The following is an 18,356-nucleotide window of genomic DNA, read 5'->3' as shown; positions in this document are numbered from 1 at the left end:
GGAAGTTTCATTGCTTCATTATACAGTCTTACTTTTACAATTCTTTCTGTTTATGGAATAAACATTAGAAAATGAAAGAGTTTGCAGTTAAAGCTAGATATTTGGCACATGATTGCTGTTACTAGCTAAGATTTATAGTCTCAGCTTTGTGCAATTTGTTCTGTCAACGGTAGCGCTAAATGGCACAGTAATGTCCCACTTCATAATCCAAGGTGACACTCTCCATGCATATCAAAACATAGCTTTAGTCAGCTTTGCTTATTTCATTAGTAGTTATTTCAGTTCTAATTACAATATCAAACTCAACTTTTAAAATAAGCAGCTCTTGCATGTAAAGTTACTCTCATTACGTTGAATCTCCTTTTTGATGTCTAAAAACCTACCCATTCCAGAACTGTAAGGAGTAAGTTATGCTGCACCAGGGATGAATATGGCCCATTCTAACGAAGTCTGAAATCTTAAGAAGATAGAGAGGCCATGTAGAGCATGTCTGAGGCCTAACGCAATATCACCGCACAAATGTTACCTGCTGGATATCAGAGATGGGAAATAAGCATCCATCAGAAGATCAGAACCCTCTCAGATCTGCTCATGTTTGACAGATTGAGGAACAAACTAGAACTTTCCAATAAGTGTCTGATACGGTTTGCACAAAGATTATTGCACTGACTACTCAAAATGCAATTCAGGGACAGTGACATGACACAATGTGGTTGGCATGGGAGGGACAGCTGGGCCTTTAAAGATAATCGTTATGCAATTCAAGTACATAATGAAAAACAGAAATAGAATCTGAACATAGAAGACCACAGAAATATCAGACAGGTAAAAAATTGGTTTATGCCCAAAAGAAAGAATATCCCATTTTGGAAGGCTGTGTAAATAGGGATCAGCTGGTTAGGTAGGAGTGAATATGAAGGGAGCTGGTTCTATATTTAGATTTTCAGGGCAGGGCAAGGCCACTAAACTCCTCAAACCTCCCTTCCAACTTCCATTCTTCTAAAGACTCATTTGAAACATATTAACAATATACACTAGACTAAAACAGAAAGCCTGCGGTGGCAATCGCACAACTAAGTTGGTTCTGGGTAAAATTTACAAAAGGGCCTAGGGGCCAGATTTTTTGAAGTATTTAGGTGCCTAAAACTGCAGCTAGGCACCTAGTAGGATTTTTAAATGCACCTAGGTGCTTAACTCTCAAATTTTCACAAGTGTCCATTGATTGTGGAAGCCACCATTTTTTGTCTGCCTTACCTGACACCTTGAGCTTGATTTCCACAGGTGATCTGGTTAGAACTGCTGGTGCTCTGCACTTGTGAAAATTAGGCCCAAGATGTCTCAAGCTGGTCACATAAAAACTTAGGCACAACAAAATCAGAGACCACTTCTGAAAATTTGGCCCTAGGCAACTTGCTCCTGCTTCTCAGCCAAAGGAGGCAGAACTGAAATGAAAATTACTGTGAGTAGCACTAGCTTCTATGGTGTTTCCCAGCATATAATATACCGTGTTTCTAGGGGAGACTGCTGCACTGAAGGTCTGCTCCTCATGTCCACCCTCTTTCTGGCCAGTCACTTCTCCCCAAATTCACCTAGCGAAAGAAAGGCACATGTTGCCAAAATGGGGCAGCCAGCAGTTACGCTGAGATAGGGGAGAGCAAAGGAGCCAGCACGCCCCTGTGTGTGGCCCGTCTGCCATTTCAGTATAGTTGTCCTGCTTTTGCTTTAACACTTCACAGGAGCGAGACATCCTGCAATACCACACCCACCCCATAGCATATCGATAGCCAGGTATAAAAGCAAATGTAATTGTAACTTAAACCTTATTTATTAAAGCGTGTTCAATGATTATGTCAGTTATTTTTCAGCAACAATTGTTTTGTCCTTTCCTGGATTTTTCGCCTTAAAAACATTTCTATTTACTCCTCCACTTCCAAACAAAAAGAGCTGGAGAGTTTCCTTGCTCCAGTGTCTGAGGCTAGTCAATTTGAGCAGAGAACTGGAAGTTGGGACTCCTGGGTTCTATGTTTGGCTATTCAAGTAACTTGCTGTGTGATCTTAGGACACTCAGCTAAGTTCCCTGTAAGCTGCGGGGCCGCACAGCAGCCTATTTAGCGCTGCGCAGGCACTCAGCGAACCTGCCCAGCCGGGACCTGCTGCGGCCGGGGGAGGGGCACCCCTCCTCCAGCCCAAACTCAGTTCCAGACCTGCTGCGGCTGGGCGAGGGGCACCCCTCCTCCGGCCCCAACTCAGCTCCGGACCTGCTGCAGCCGGGCGAGGGGCACCCCTCCTCCAGCCCCAACTCAGCTCCGGACCTGCTGCGGCCGGGCGAGGGGCACCCCTCCTCCGGCCCCAACTCAGCTCCGGACCTGCTGCGGCCGGGGGAGGGGTGGCTCTCCCCGGTCCCCAACCCAGCCCTGGATGTGTCATGGCCGGGGGAGGGGCGCCTATCCCGCGGTCCCAGCCCCGGAGCTGGAAAGGCGGGGAAAGGCACCTCTCCCGACCAGCCCAGGTTCTGCATGGGGGGAGAGAGCTGGGGGGAGTTCTTTCTCCCCGCCGTAGCCCCAGAGCACCCTCCTGCACCCCAACCCTCTGCCCCAGCCCTGAGCCTCTCATCTCTGGCCCCACCCCGGAGCCTTCCCCCCCCCACACCCCAACTCTCTGCCCCATATCCCCGGCCCCGCCCCAGAGCCCACACCCCAACCCTCTGCCCCATCCCTGAGCCCCTCATCCCCTGCCCCACCCCAGAGCCCACACCCCCAACCACAGCCCTCACATCCCTGTACTCCAATCCTCTGCCCCACACCTGAGCCCCTCCCACACTCTGAACCCCTCAGCCCCACTCCCACTACATGAATTTTGTTATGTGCATCAATATGAAGGTGATGTGTCACACATCAGCTCCATATTGGTGCACATAACAAAATTCATTCCGCATGTGAGTGGGAAAAATTAGAGGGAAAACTGACACTCAGTACTCCTTTGCCTCAGTTTGCTCATTAAAATGGGTATAATATGACTCTTACCTGCCTCACAGGGCTGTTGTGAGGCTTCAGTCATTCATTAGTAAAGCACTTGGAAGAAAGGAAGAACAGTAAGGTGGAAAAAAACAATGTTATGGGAGGGAAAAATACTCCTCAGCCCTGTCCAATCTAGACTCACAATTAAGGCAGTGGTCTCTCTCTTTACCAGCTGGCAGGATGTCGAGAGAGAGATTCTTAGTCTTTTCTAATTTCTATAGCTTCCATGGAGCATTCAAATTTAGTTAGTCAATAGTGTAATGATTCAACGCACTTTAGCATTATTGACAACAATCCCTGCTCCCAACACACGCACAATATATGCAATACCTGGCACTCCAGAACAGCATGTTTGCATCAGTTATTTGTGCCAGAGATATCTGCTTAACCCCAACTCCCCACTATTCCAATCAAGTTAGAACATTGGGCACAGCACTATTACTACCTCTATCCCCTGTTGTGCACACTAGAACGCCCTGAACACCGGACAGAATTACTGCTATTAAACACTCTTCTCTTGGCCAGCAGACTCTGTTCTACACTTTCAAAAAATATATAATAAATCTGTTAAACTTAATTATCCAGCTGTGCTCTGAGCCTGAAATTGCCTTCCTGAGTCGGAAGCTTGAAGGGGTGTGAATTTTTCAGCTGGACCATCATAGGAAGGTGGGGAGAGAATGAGATGTGTATGTGTGTGAGGGGACAAGGGATGGTAAGTCCCCCTCAGCTGACAGTGATTATGACCTATCTTCCAGGTAAGGGACCAGTTTCTGCAGGGGATCACCCTGTCTTTTTACCAGGATTAGAGTTGAATGTGACCTATATCTCAGCAATCACAATTTCAACTGGGTTCTCTAGCTATTTGTAATGATCCAAACTTTAGTTATACAATAACTTCGCACATGTGTTAGGGTGAATAGAACTTCTGACCAGGCTCAGTTAAGATGAGTTGCCAAACTTCTTCTGAAGGGAGTATGAAGTGAAGGGCTCCTCCCCGGGACAAAATTAACCATTAGACCCAAGAAGCCTGGGTCTATACCACTGACCTGCCAAGGGGCCTCAACCAGCAGGTCTGCTAAATATTACAGCCTAACAGAGCTAGTACTTAAAGGCCTGTCTTGCCAATTCTTCTCTTTTCCGACTGGCTGCTCAGCCAGCTGCTGTTCCTTTCACGTCACTGCTCTGGAGGGACACTCTTTGGTTCTTGCTGAGTGGAAGGACCAGCTGGTTTCCCTTTCCTTTTCTGTCTCCCAGATTTTCTATTCCTTTTCAGTGCATGGAAGTGGATCTTATGCCAGTAGTCAGAGCATGGGAAATGAGAACAGAGTGACAAAGATCTAGCATAAGCTGACAGGAGTAGTTGGATGGTCCAGTTACTCTCAGAGCATCAGTGAAACAGTGAAGGCCTGAGGGGAAGGAGAGAGATGGAGTACCCAATGGCATTGCAATGGGGTCCTGGATTTGCTTGTCAGCCCTGTTCATGGTCTCTACTTCTCTGGTCAATGAGCTCCAAGGCCTGGACCAATACAAGGAACATAATGCTGGAGCGGGTCTGACACATTCTATCTCCTGGACAGCTATTTGTGTACCAACTCCAGTGGTAAAGAGTCCTGTGGCACCTTATAGACTAACAGACGTATTGGAGCATGAGCTTTCGTGGGTGAATACCCACTTCATCGGATGCATGGGTATTCACCCACGAAAGCTCATGCTCCAATACGTTTGTTAGTCTATAAGGTGCCACAAGACTCTTTGCTGCTTTTACAGATCCAGAATAACACGGCTACCCCTCTGATACTTAACGCCAGTGGTGACATCTGTAATCATGAAGATAGCCCCAATGCAGTATAATGATGTTCTCTGAGATGGCTTCTGTCCTTTATTTTTCTTTTCATCTCACTCTCAGGTTTGCGCAGACTCCTGAAACACAGAGCAGGCACTGCCTATTCTACCAGCTCAGGGCCAGCTGCCTCCAACTGGCTATTTCCATTGACGTCTGCAACTTTCACCATACCAAATGATGTTGGTGATGCTACCAGAGAAGCCACTTAATCTGTCTAGCTGAGAGGGAGACCTGTGCAGATAATACATTAAAAAAAACATGCTTTACAATTATTCAAGGCCCTTTTCAAATCAATCCAGACTCTGCCAGGCTCCTCCCTGTTTGGGCTATGTGTGTATCTGTAGCCGAGATGTATCATCAGCCATTTAGGTCAACAGTTACAGTTTTCCTTTCTCTTCCTTCATCACTGCTGTCCTTTTCCAACCCTCCCTTGTGTATTAGTTCAGAATTCTACCAGTGACAAAGAGCTCCCACAAAAGTGAAGGTAAAGCCGACTCTGTGAATGAACCAGAGCCATGAAGGCCAGGGGCCCTAGATCAGTCATAAGCCTAGAGCACAGAGATCTGCTCAGCCTCCTCTAGAGCAGAGAGGGCAGTATGAAGTGAATATATTGCTGCTTTATCAATAGCATTAGAAACATACACATACAGCCAAATTCTGCTCTCATTTACACAGGTGTAAATCCAACAGACCCCTACTAAAGTCAATAGAGCGTGTAATGGTCCTCACTCAGGGTCTGGTTGGGGAGCATGGCCTAGTGGTCATGACCGCAACCGCTGACTGCCAATGGGGTTGTGGGGAGGGGAGCCTGGGCCCTCCCACTCCAAGCGGTTCTGACCCAGGGCCTTTTGGGCTACCAGTGGACTGGCAACCAAGGCTGCTTAAGGCTGTCTTCCCTGGGACACTTCCTCCCTCTCCCCTCCCCAGGTCAGCTAAGTCCAAGGCATTCCCCTGCTGGGGAAGTCCAAACCAAATAAGTAAGAGTGGGTTACCAATGTCCAGAGTCCACAGATGAGGGAGAGGGGGATACTTCCCTCTCTGATTGTCTCTTGGGTGGGTCCTCCCTTCCCTCAGGGAGGGCCCTCTTGAGCAGCTGTGTCAGAGCCTTTAGGCTTCCCTCTACTCTGTGCTGCTGGAGCTGTGGGCTGCAGGTCTGCTCACCTCCAGCGTTGCCACCCAAATGAGCTAATTCCCTGTCTTAATTACTCCAACAGATGGAGCATTTGCTGCAGGTGTAGTGGGGCAGGGCTGGCTGAGCCCAAAATAATTCCTTAACCCCTTAGTGCCCAGTGTGGGGTTTGTACACTCCATCACAGAGCATCTCCGGATTTACATCCTTATAGTTAAAAGTAGAACTTGACCCATAGCTTCTTTTGATTTTGAGTCACTTGTCAGATGGAGAGGGAAATCAAAATGAGCAATGGACTAACATGTACTTGTGTTTGAAAGCAAGTGGTCATTCATGAACGACAAAAGAATTTGGCTCGGGATCTTAAAGAAGCCACGTTCCCGAACAATCAAGTGAATTCTGAGTTGCTCAATGTGCTTCAGTGCTGTCACATAACAACCAGGGATTTTGACTCTGTAAAGTACAGACACCTGTGTTGTGCAAGAACAAATCAGACAGATCAAGGAAGTGACACTGGCCCCAAGGTGGGGTGTCCACTAGGCATCCTGAGGGACAACTGTGACCTACAATGTCTTGCCATGGGACTTATGTGTAAGTGCAGGATGAGACCAAAGATGATCAAAAGCTAAATTTTTTTTTTTTTGTTAACCTATTGAGGAAGATAAAAGTACAAACAAATATGCTGCACATTTATTTTTGATAAATTAACCACTAATTAACTGCAGCCCCGGGCTCCTGGCGAGAGGCCAATACAGTCTGACTGTCGCAGAGTTGGGCACGCGTGTTTTAATACTAATCAGCAACAAAACATCTTTGCAGAAATCACAGAATTGCCACTGAGACAATGTTATTTTAAGCCCCATATAGATCAGTAGGGCTTTCAGTTATTTAACTAATATAATGCAACAGACAGGAAATTATTCATGTTTGATGTAGTGTAAAAGGAGCCATTCTGATCAAGCTGTCTATTGTGCTGAGTTCAATTGTGCTTATCTGTTCACCCAATTGCTTCTCATCAATGGCTCCTGCCCACTAACAGATTTGCCGTCACTGGTATGAACACTAATATCTCCACTTTTGTTGACAGAACAACTGAAAACCCAGGGTCATATACACCTTCACAATCAAAGCACATATCTCAGGAGAGTCTTTCTATAGAGATTTGAATAAAGGAGGATTTCAGATTCCCTGGCAGAATGCAATTATACTCAGCAAAATGTTTTATCAGGAATATGTTCTGCCAAAATGCATGTGTACGTGTCTGGGATCAGAGCACATAGATAGAGGAAACAACGTCATTTATATTTCCAAATCTGAAAATCTTTAAGAACATATTAAAAGCTTGCACAGACAGCACATAATTCATGTCAAGAGGCATCTGTTTCAGGGTCTGTATTGTTCCCTGCATAAATGAAAGACTTGGCATATGATGTATGGGCCAGATTGTCCCTAGCCTTTGCAAGGGTGTGCAGGGAGAGAGTAAAAAAAGCCTTTGCCATGCTCACTTCCTCTTCCATGCTTCTTCTTGGCACTAAGGACAATCGCAGTTCCTGAGTGCAAGAAAACTTAGGAAATGTTCCCTCCATTTCCCCCAGGGAGTTGGGAGGAGGCAGGGTTAGGACCCATCTATAGAGCAAGTTAGACACCCCAGCAAGATGACTGTACCAACTTCTCCCAATAATCTTTTCCACTGTAACTCTGCGCTGCCCCAAACCAATGCAGTAATTCAAGAGCACGATTTAACCCATAGTAATTTGCTTCCAGAGTTTTTTACACTAGAATAACTGAATCACCTGCAAGACCCCCAAAGATCGATCATATTAAACAGAAGCGGTTCAATGCATAAATTAAGAGAAAAGTTGTCGAACATATGATCCAAAGGTTACATTCTTGTTGGAGAGTAATTTTATCTACTTGCTAAAGGACTTAGACAAGCAAACAAAAAAAGTATCCTCGCAGCTGATGGACAGAACACCACACAGAATTCAACACCTGGTCATTAGAGAATAAGCAAAGCTTAACTAAATAATACAAATGTTAGCTGAGAAATTCAAAGCATCAACACTCTAATGCAAGTCTATGGTGCTACTCCAAGAGGTACAGTAAAGTAGCCATCTTCTAGAAACAGTCAAGTAACAGTTTCATTTAAAAGTAAATTGAGTCAACTTTGGATTTTTTTCCCTCTCCTTTTCGCAAAACCAGAAAACATAAATTCCTTTAGTCTTGGTCTCTCTCTGTAGGTGGCAAAGTTGTCTCTCACAGAGCTCCCCTCAGCTCCAGATTAGGAGCGTATAGTGGAATCCATCGCAGTGGATGTGTGGGAGCAATCCTGATAGCCGTTGTTCATCAGTATTCTGTTTATTCTCCAGCCTTCATACTTCATTAATCACAGTGATTTAAAAACAGCACCGCAAATAGTTGTGGCAGCAGCAAGAAGGTGAATGCCCCTTACTTTCTCTTGAGATATTTACACCCATCCCAATAATTCTCAGCCCAGAGTGCTGCGGTAATTGTTTCTATTCTATTTGTATTTTAGAAAAGACACTATTCAAAATAATAACAAATCCAAAGCCCCAAGAACACTGATTGAACAATCTGTCCCTGCCAATAGAATGTGTTATTGGAGCCACAGGGAACAATCTGTCTGAACCAAAATTGAGGATAATAAGGATTGACTTTGATAAGTCTGATGATACTCTTTTTATTTAAATTTTGCTTGTTATGATCACATGAAAATCCAAAACCAGAAACACTGAGCAAATGTCACTGGTTGTTATTTACATTAAACCTTTCACTGGTGAATGACATTTTTAACTTTTGCATTGGTTAGTTTCCCTCTAGGAAAAGCTGGCTTAGGGCTAACCTAAAACTGCTGAGGCTCAAGTTCTGCTTCAGACAGTATTTGAAGCTTTGGGTTCTCAAGAACCATAAACAAGTCAAAGGGATAAAATAACCAGCCTCCGTTAAGGACAGCATAAGCTTACACTTCATCAGAAGCAGATAGGATGACAATGTTACATCTCCTCTGCTAAAGAATATAAACAAGGGTTTATTCAAGGGAGAAGATTCAAGGTGAGTTATTTATTTAATTCATCGAGCCTCTTTTTTATCTTAGTTTATACATGAATAGTTTATTACTTCCTCAAATTTATTCATTGTTCAAAATTATTTGCCAAAAGTTTCCTTCAAATAATTATTGGCCAATAGCTGGTTCATTAACTGTTTGTTGTGACTACAAAATATCTGAAATTCAAGCAGCATTCCTTAGTTTTGATTATTAGTCCTAAGTCCAAGGTCTAGTGCTATTGTTTCTGCTCCTTGAGAGAATGAGTAACTCTGTAAATCAAGTTCCTGGTATGAAAATTGTTAATTAGTCATTCAAAATCTGCTGCCTGAAAATACAGAATAGTTTGCAGAGTTGTTGTAGCTATGTTGGACCCAGGCTATTAGAGAGACAAGGTGGGCGAAGTAATATCTTCTACTGGACTAAGTTTGAAAGCTTGTCTCTCTCAGCAATAGAAGTTGGTCTAATGAAAGATATTACCTCAGTTACCTTATCTCTCTAGTAGGACCAACACGGCTACTAATTTCTCCAATTTGTCCACATCTTTCCTGAAACATAGCACCTAGAACTGGACACAATAATCCAGTCCTGCTTATAACACTCGTGCTAATACATCCCAGAATGATGTTTACTTTTTTTGCAGTAATGTTACATTGTTGACTCAGATTTAGCTTGTGCTCCACTATGACCCCCAGATCCCGGTCTGCAGTACTCCTTTCTAGGCAGTGTGCAACTGACTGTTCTTTCCTAAGTGGAGTACTTTGCATTTGTCCCTACTGATTTTCATTCTAGTTACTTCAGACAATTTCTTCAGTTTGTCCAAATCATTTTGAATTTTAATTCTATCCTCCAAAGCACCTGCAACCTCTCCCACCTTGGTATCATCCACAAACTTTATAAGTGTACTCTCTATGCCATTATTAAAACATTGATGAAGATATTGAACAGAACTAGACCCAGAACTGATCCCTGCAGGATCTCACTTGATATGCGCTTCCAGCTTGACTGTGAACCATGGATAACGACTCTCTGGGAATGGTTTTCCAACCAGTTATGCACCCACCTTATAGTAGCTCCATTGGGTTGTATTTCCCTAATTTGTTTATGAGAAGGTCATGCGAGACAGTATCAAAAGCCTTATTAAAGTCAAATTATACCACATCTACTGCTTCCCTCCTATCCACAAAGCTTGTGACCCTGTCAAAGAAGCTATTAGGTTGGTTTGACACGATTTGTTCTTGACAAATTATATTACATACCATGTAACAGTTCCAAAGTGCTGTGCTATTATTAATTTGTTATATCCTGCCACCAGTGAACTAGGAGCTTTACAGTCAGATATTAAGACAGAGGTCGCTGCCCTAAAAAGCTTGCAGTTTAGATTGGCAATGTAGATGAGGAGGTAGAATGAGAAGATAGAAACACTCAAGGGGAGAGGACATTGAGAAGCTAGGAACACAGTGCGATTGAGTGGTGATGTTAGACAAGTCTTGGTGGTTACACAGCATTTGCATGGATTTTGTTTTGCCTTTTTTTGGTGGGGGCGGGGGAGAGGGAAGGGTAAAAAAGTAAAGATTTTCAGTCACCTAGTTCAGCTGTTTTCAGCCTGTGGCCCCTGGACCACTGGTGGTCTGCAGAGAAGTGGCTGGGCACATGGTGCTGGCTCTCCTCCTATCAGGAGGCCTGTAGAAGCAGCTGTAATCAAGAAGAAGGAGGCAGCTTTGATGCAGCTAGTAGGAACTACTCTACATGAGAGGAAACCGAAGCAGTCCTCATGGACCAGTGAAACTGAAGTTGCCTGCACTTCAGTAGAACGCTTGGGGACACGGGCCATGCAGTATATCCAGGAGTGGAGGAAGACAAAGAGATCGATGCCTGGGCAGCATGTGCAGGGGAGAAGGGGATGAGGCAAAGGAAGACAGGAAGGGGGTGCATGCACAAAGAAGGAAAGGGGAAAAGAATAGATGGGAGGGGAAGATGAAATTAAGAGTAAAACTGACAATGGGATTAACTTTTTCAAACGAGATAAACACTTATCACATTAAATACACCCAAAATAAACAGATCAGATTTGTAACATTACAATGCCATGTAAAGAATTGCTAGTTACCTCTGGAATGTTATGTGATTACAAACAGATCCTGGAGACACCCTTTCTATTAAAATGTTGCCCATGCTGTGAAAAAGTTTGGGTACCATTGGCCTAACAGTAAAAGATTTTCTACGGCATACACTCCTGTTGTGGATTAATTAATTAATCCACAAAACACTCCTATAAGGTATGCAAATATCTCATTTTACCGATGGGGAAACTCACACCACAGAGAAATTAATCTTCAACAGAATGCCTCCATTCTGCTCATGCAGTGATTAGCTTTGGCACCAGTTAGTTGATTTTGGATTAAGAGGATGTGCCAAACTTTATCTGAATCATTTAACCTTGGCCGGCTATATTTCTCCTGGGAAAGCTAACATTACAATATAATTTGAAAGTAGAAAAAAGAAGAGCTTCAACCTACTTAATCTAATTTAAAAACATTCATAAGACCCTTTACTGATTAAATTTTGTATTTTGAGAACATTATTTTGTACACTGTCATTGGAATAGAAAGAAAAGAGCACTTTAAATTACTACTGGGCTAACGTGATAGCCCCTGTTTGTTAAATAACTATAACAAGGCTTCAGTGCAAGTGAGCAATGTAATATTATGTTGAGAGCATTATGCAGAATGATCTAGAATTTAAAGCAGCACTATTATAGTCGAGAAGCTGAAAATGTGTACATTTGACTTCATCTATCTGGTAGCAAAGTGGATCTAAATCCCCCCCCCCCCCTTTAAGCAATGCTTTATGTAAATGCTAAAAACCTACATTTTGCACCAAATGCTGAATCACTTTCCATGGGCATGCAAAGCCTGTAATGCATCGGAACCGGTATCTAAATTTGGACCTATCCTACAATGGTTATAATTGGCAAGGAAATAGTTTCCAGATTTTAAATACATTTATTAATACTATCTCTCTGGTATTGGTAAATTAGAATGAACCCAAACAATAGTTACTGATTAGATAGGACCTACATTATATTGCTTTATCATCTGCTTCCACCCCACTGGCTAGTCAGCAGAGAGAATATGAATTAATTAATAGTTCCAGTTCTATCCACCATCAATAATACTGTGTCTTCCCAGACTAGAGCAACTCCCGGCATATTTTTAAAATGGCTTTTAAATAAAATGACAATAACAATACGATCACAGGGGGTAAAGCTGATTACACTACTGTTAAAGCAGCATGTTTTGCTTTCTCCTCCCTCCTTGCATCTGGCCATGCCTTGTGCTGTAGTCTGTTGCCCTCTTTAACCTGTTAAGTAGCACACAGGAGTTGCTTGTGGCTTTGCAGTGAAGGAGCATGCTACCATATAGTCACCTTCTCTCCCCCCCCTTCCCCCCGATTATCACACTTTTTCTCCCTACTGAGCTGGGGCTTAGGTCTTTGCTTCTACAGACCTGGATTCAAATAAGGCTTTGATCAAACGTGAGATGACTTTGTTCTCATTTTAGGCATAAAAGGATATTGGTGCACACTGCAAAACCACTGCACAAAATGGTAAGAATGTAAATCTGTGCTCAGGCTGTATTTGCTAGATAATGTAACACTATATTGGTAATCTCTAACTCTAGAAATTGGTGTCTAATAGCAGGGCGGGTGTGATCAGACAGAGGGAGTTGGGTAGGAAAACATACACAAAACTTCTGTTTGTATTATGCCTGGCTCTCACCAGTTATGTCAGGTCTTTAATTTAATTGTGAACTATAAAAGGTTGCCTTATGATTAACGTGAGAAGCACATCAATAATTTCAGTTTTTTCCTTAGACTTTGCTGTATAGTATGACATTTGGCTGGAGTGCTCCAGAGAAATTTGTCAAAATTGTGTGAGGCTTCATTTCCTGATCTTCAACCCAGATTGTAAACACTTCAGGCTAACTCCTGCACTCCCAAACACTTGACTTGAGTGGGGTTGCACGGAGGTAAAGGAGAAGCAGAATTTCACCCTTCTTATTTTCACATGCCTTGAGAAAAACATACTCTGAGTAGCTACTTTCAGTTGAGAGAAAACTAATGAACTCCCCTGAATTTGTGGACTTTAGTGAATACTTGGAAAAGAGCTTTGGGTGAGATCAATCTTGATCTCACTCAAAGCAAGCACATAGCAGTGCTCTGGTAAATGTTGGTGTTTGAAAAGCATAACAGACAGACATCTAAAACTGGCATTCTCCCCTTGGCTTTTCAAATACCATAGAGCGGGTTTAAAGTGTTATTAAAGAGCTAGAGTGATGGCTAAACAAACTAGACAGCTATCTACTCAAGGAGTGTAAATCTGTTATTCCTTTAAGAACACTACAGGCAAAGCAGGAAATCACACAGAGGAAAATGCACTTGATTTCCATTTGGAGCAGTACAGAGACCTAACCTGTGTTCAAACTGAACCTTACCATGGACAGATCCCCATAGCCACAGTCGTCTGTGGTGTCTCTCTTTTGGCGGAATTTGGCTCTCACTGTTTCCCCAATTTAAACAGAGATATGGGAGGATGCCACCATATGGAAAATGCTGGCTCTGCTGTACATCTCGTAGCACACAGGTGGGAGAAATCTGTGTACTCCAGCTACTGATGTTTAATGTGTGACTAAGAACCCTTTGGTGGCAGAAGGTGAAAAAGGTCATTTTAAAAAAGAAGTCCATCCCATCCTCAAAAATGTACTGAAGGCTTTAACACAGAGTTTGGGTTTCTGTCGGGTTTGTTTTTTAAATCTCTGGGGTTATTGAATTCATGGGGATTCTCTGGCTCGGAACGCAGTCGTCAGCACAGCACCTCTGGACTCTCTGAGCACTAGGGGAGTCTTTTGCATTTCACAGCTGATGAGATGACTCCCAAAAGGTAACTTGACTTTATCCAGGCTTCATATTAACAAGCCCCCAAAGAGATCTCATTTTACTGGATTGGGAAAGGATCTGGGGTGAGGCGAGGGGTTGGTATTTGTGTAAGTCAACCACATGTGTGATTAAGTAATGAGCTTTTTGTGGCTGTTTCTCTCTGCAGGATCACTAAGAATTTCTGCTTACCATAGCATCCTGGCATTAACTGTGCTCTCCAAACACAATGGACAAAACTGTTATTCCACTACATCCCCAAACTATCCTGCCTGACAGGATTAGTTTTGTTTCTGGAACACTGATTACGAGTGTGGGGTCATGAACACAGTGAGGTGGTGTTGGAACTGTCTCACCAACACTTCTTAAGGGCAGGATGCTCACTTTATAATGGGGCTGCTCCTTTCAAGCGCACGAGTGAGAGACAGTATTTCATACTCCAGCTTTAAAGAAAGCTGGAAAGGACTCTCCCTTGGGACACAGCAGTGCTACTTCCTCATTAGACAGAGGGTTTGCTATTGAGAAGTGAAAAGATTCCGCCCTTCCCAGAGCACATACATTGCTTCCACAGCATATACACTGCTTTCCAGCTGCTTTAGGAAAAAAGAGAGGCACGGGGCATTACAATCCTGCATGGCAGCAGCACTGCCATCAGGCCAGACTCCTACTTCACTTGTTTTCTGTGTTTTTCCTAAGGGCTGGTCCACACTAACCCCCCACTTCGAACTAAGATATGCAACTTCAGCTACGTGAATAACGTAGCTGAAGTTGAAGTATCTTAGTTCGAACTTACCGCGGGTCCACACGCGGCAGGCAGGCTCCCCCGTCGACTCCGCGTACTCCTCTCGCAGAGCAGGAGTACCGGCGTTGACGGCGAGCACTTCCAGGATCGATTTATCGCGTCTAGACAAGACGCGATAAATCGATCCCAGAAGATCTATTGCTTACCGCCGGACCCAGAGGTAAGTATAGACATACCCAAAGACAATGAAAGTGGTAAAGCATGTGCTGAAAGCCAACTAGCTCCAACCTCACCTATTGGTCTCTGCTTTCAGCACCTAATTCTTGGCCCCCTACCCTACAAAGGCAGCTGCACACTTACCTGTGGCCGTCTTGTGTCCAGCCCATTTCTGTTTTAAAACCAGCTCAGACCCTGCCCCCTAACTTTTACTATTTAATGACTGTTGACTGCCATGGTACTCTATAGCAGTAACCAGCTAGGATCTTCTCTAGTAAGGGCATCTAGTTATCTCTCAAACTTTTCTTTAATGCTTGTGAGATACAGGCCAGTACACACAGCTGGCACTCTACTGTAATGTATTTATTTCCAAACTAGTCTAGGGCCAAGTACCTGAGGAAGGAGGCATGCTTACTCACCACAAAGGATATATGCCAAGCCTACTGATGATGAAGACAATGGCAAACATAAGGAACAGGAGGTCACTCAGTTTTTGACACTTGCAATAGTTTGCCATTTTGGCAGCCTGCAAAAGAGAGGGATGAAGAGTGTTTACTCCAGTTATGATAACAACTGCAAAAGTCTTACACTGTGCATGAGCTGCGATGAGCAATTAAAATGCAAAGGAGCCAAATACATCAAGATTCACATTGTTCTGCTATACAGTGACCTTGCTTCCTCTCTACCCTGGAGTTGGTCAATTTCTTCAATAAGAAAATCCAGCAAGAGTTGCCTCTCACCTCTACCCATTCCCACCTAACTGTTTCTCCCGCATCATTCCAGTTTCAGACTCTCAGGTATCATTTGTAATCAAGGGATTAGAAATGTCCTCAGGCATCTCCCTCTGCTCCTTTCGCTCAGCTTTCAAGTACATTACTGTTTTCCCGGCCTAATGAAACACCCCACTGTCCCCCGACTGCACTTTCTTCTTCAGCTAATGCCCATCTCCCTCCTCCCCTGTGGTCTCCAACCTCCTGGGGCCTACTATAAACATTGCCTCAATGTCTTCATTTCTAACTCTCTCTTGAATCCCCAGCCCTCTCCACTACCCAGAGACTGCTCTGAAGGTACTCAGAACCTTCTCCTGGCCATGCATAAGGACCTCTTCTCTGTACTTCTCCACCTTGAACTCTCTGCTGTTTTTGACTTGGCCTATCACGCCTTCCTGTTCCATCCATTCCTCACACTCAGCTTTGATGACTGTATTCTTTTAGATATCACTGCACTTCTGATTGCTCCTGCACCAACACTTGATTGCTGCTCTTCTTCCCATCTCCTGGGGTCTCCTGCATCAATCTGCGCTCCCCTGCAATCCATACAAAGCACTGCTTCTAAAAGCAATCATCCTTGTCCAATACTCAGACCATGTCCCTCCCCACCTCAAATCCCCTCACTGGCTTCCTTTTGCCCTCTGCATCAGAGACAAGCTTCTTGTTCTCCATATCAAGGCCCTGTACTCCACCACCACTGCCTTAATCCCAGCTCTCATTTCCTCCTACTTCTCTCCTGCTGCTTTTGCTTCTTGCAACTTGCTCTTCTACACATCCCTTTGGCATGCTTCTCCCATTCCTCTTTGTTCATTCTTTTATGCTGGCTCTTAAGCTTGGAACTCCCTCCTTTTCCCTGTGTACCAAGCAACCACTTCTTCATTCAAACCCCTCTTTAAAATACTTTTCTTCCTTGAAGCTCATCAACACAAAAAGAAAGAAGTGTGTGTATAAATATATATAAAGATACCCGCATTGTTTTAAGATTGTTCATGTAGGTGAACAAAACGGCCTATTTTAGAACGCTTACTTCTTGAGAAAGGGACAATCTCTTTGTCTACACTTTGCACTGCCCATAGTGATGCCCCCTCAATAAATGATAAATAATAGTGCATCAAGAGCCTGATTCAATGCCCACTTTAATTAGTAGGAGACTTTTCATTGGCTTCTGTGGGCACTGCATCAGACTCCTTCACGTCTAAAGATGCATAAGGCTTAGGCTTATTAACATAGCAATAATAGTGAGAAAAACTACCACATGTTCTGACTTAAAACCTTGCACAGAATGCAGAAATAAATTCAGATAATTTCTTGAAAGGGTGAGAAGGCAGCACTGCTGCATTACATATGACCTTGTTAGCATCATGACACTGAACCTGAAAAGTGTGAAACAGTCACATTAAACAAACACCAGAGTTCAAATTCTGAGGCGATCCTGAATAATCTGGCATTTGCATAACTTCAGTGGTTTTTCCATTTGTATTTATAATTTAAAGGTGATTTGCTGGCTTGCAGAAAAACTAGGAAACTGAAGGGATACTGATAGTCTACCAGCGTAGACTAAAATAAGGCTTTGATGCTACCTAAAGATACCTACAAATTCATTCACATCTGCTATTCAAAGTAATATTTTCTGGCTGATCTTCAGATAAAGGAATGTTACCACTTTAGATATCAGCATATAAAGTAGAGTTATATTTACAATTCAATGATTTTTAGACTGAAAGTCCAACTAGGAAGGAAGGCCATATCTCCCAGGCAGACTAGTATAGAATTTGATTTCATGTGCTTTTGTATTTATATTGCTGTACCCCTTTGTGCTGAGATCATGCCAGATTTCAAACTAAGAAGGGATGAGCTAAGTCAGTGCTTGGATGAAAAGTCTGCAGAAAGTGGTGAGGGTGATTTGTTAGATGGAATTTGTCCATTTAGTCAGTAATGAGCAAAACAAAGTGTGGAAATGATATATGCTGATGGAGGCACTTGTTTTTGGAAGTCAGTCACTTAAAACTAAGGCCCTGGACACTTGTGGTCATTAACAATCCCATGACACTTTCCGTAAGAGTAGGCACAATTCAGGTAATTATACTCTCCTAAATTCCTCCTGCAGCTTCAATAGAGTGTATAAAGATTCTTCTTCACTTGCTGTCCTAAAATTGTAAAACAGCTGCTGGTTTCTACCCTAGTGATGATTGAGTTTCATATATAACCTCTCTCCCAAGCCTGTGGTGAGATTTTTAAAAACCCTGGCTCTTTTTTAGAGGTACAATTTTATGAGTGTAAATGAGGGGTTACAGACATCTACCTAACTTAGAGTTCCTATCAATCAGGTAGCAAGCTCTCTACCTACCTTCACCTGTGCCAGTGAACATGCCATACAGGAGGACAGATTTTTAAAATCAGTCTTTCATGTTTGTAAAGCACTTAATGATTCTCAGATAAAAGAAGAAGTGTAAGGGTTGTTATTAAGAAGTTCTTACAGACAGGGCCCCATGAACTATGTGGCAAGCAGGACCTAAATCCTCTGTCCAATTCTGGTGCAGCAGCCCAGAAATTCTGTGGAAGCTTCTTTTCAATTAAAAAAACAAAACAAAAACAGTTTTAAAATGAATTAAATCTGAAAATAAATAATAGAAGCTGTGC

At 43.3% G+C, this 18,356-nt stretch overlaps 1 protein-coding gene across 1 annotated transcript in view; it reads right to left on the bottom strand.

Moving 5' to 3' along the window:
- Positions 1–18,356, bottom strand: part of CERS6 (ceramide synthase 6) — a 216,100-nt gene that overhangs the window by 12,194 nt on the left and 185,550 nt on the right. The window contains exon 8 of the mRNA XM_024206806.3: positions 15,366–15,472. Coding sequence (XP_024062574.1) covers positions 15,366–15,472 — 107 coding nt within the window. The remainder of the gene's footprint in view (positions 1–15,365; positions 15,473–18,356) is intronic.

Source organism: Terrapene carolina, unplaced genomic scaffold, assembly GCF_002925995.2.
Source record: "Terrapene carolina triunguis isolate 2854851 unplaced genomic scaffold, T_m_triunguis-2.0 Scaffold62, whole genome shotgun sequence".
In the NCBI taxonomy this organism is placed as follows: Eukaryota; Metazoa; Chordata; order Testudines; family Emydidae; genus Terrapene; species Terrapene triunguis.
Note: the sequence above shows the minus strand (reverse complement) of the source record. Positions and strands in the feature narration are given on the sequence as shown.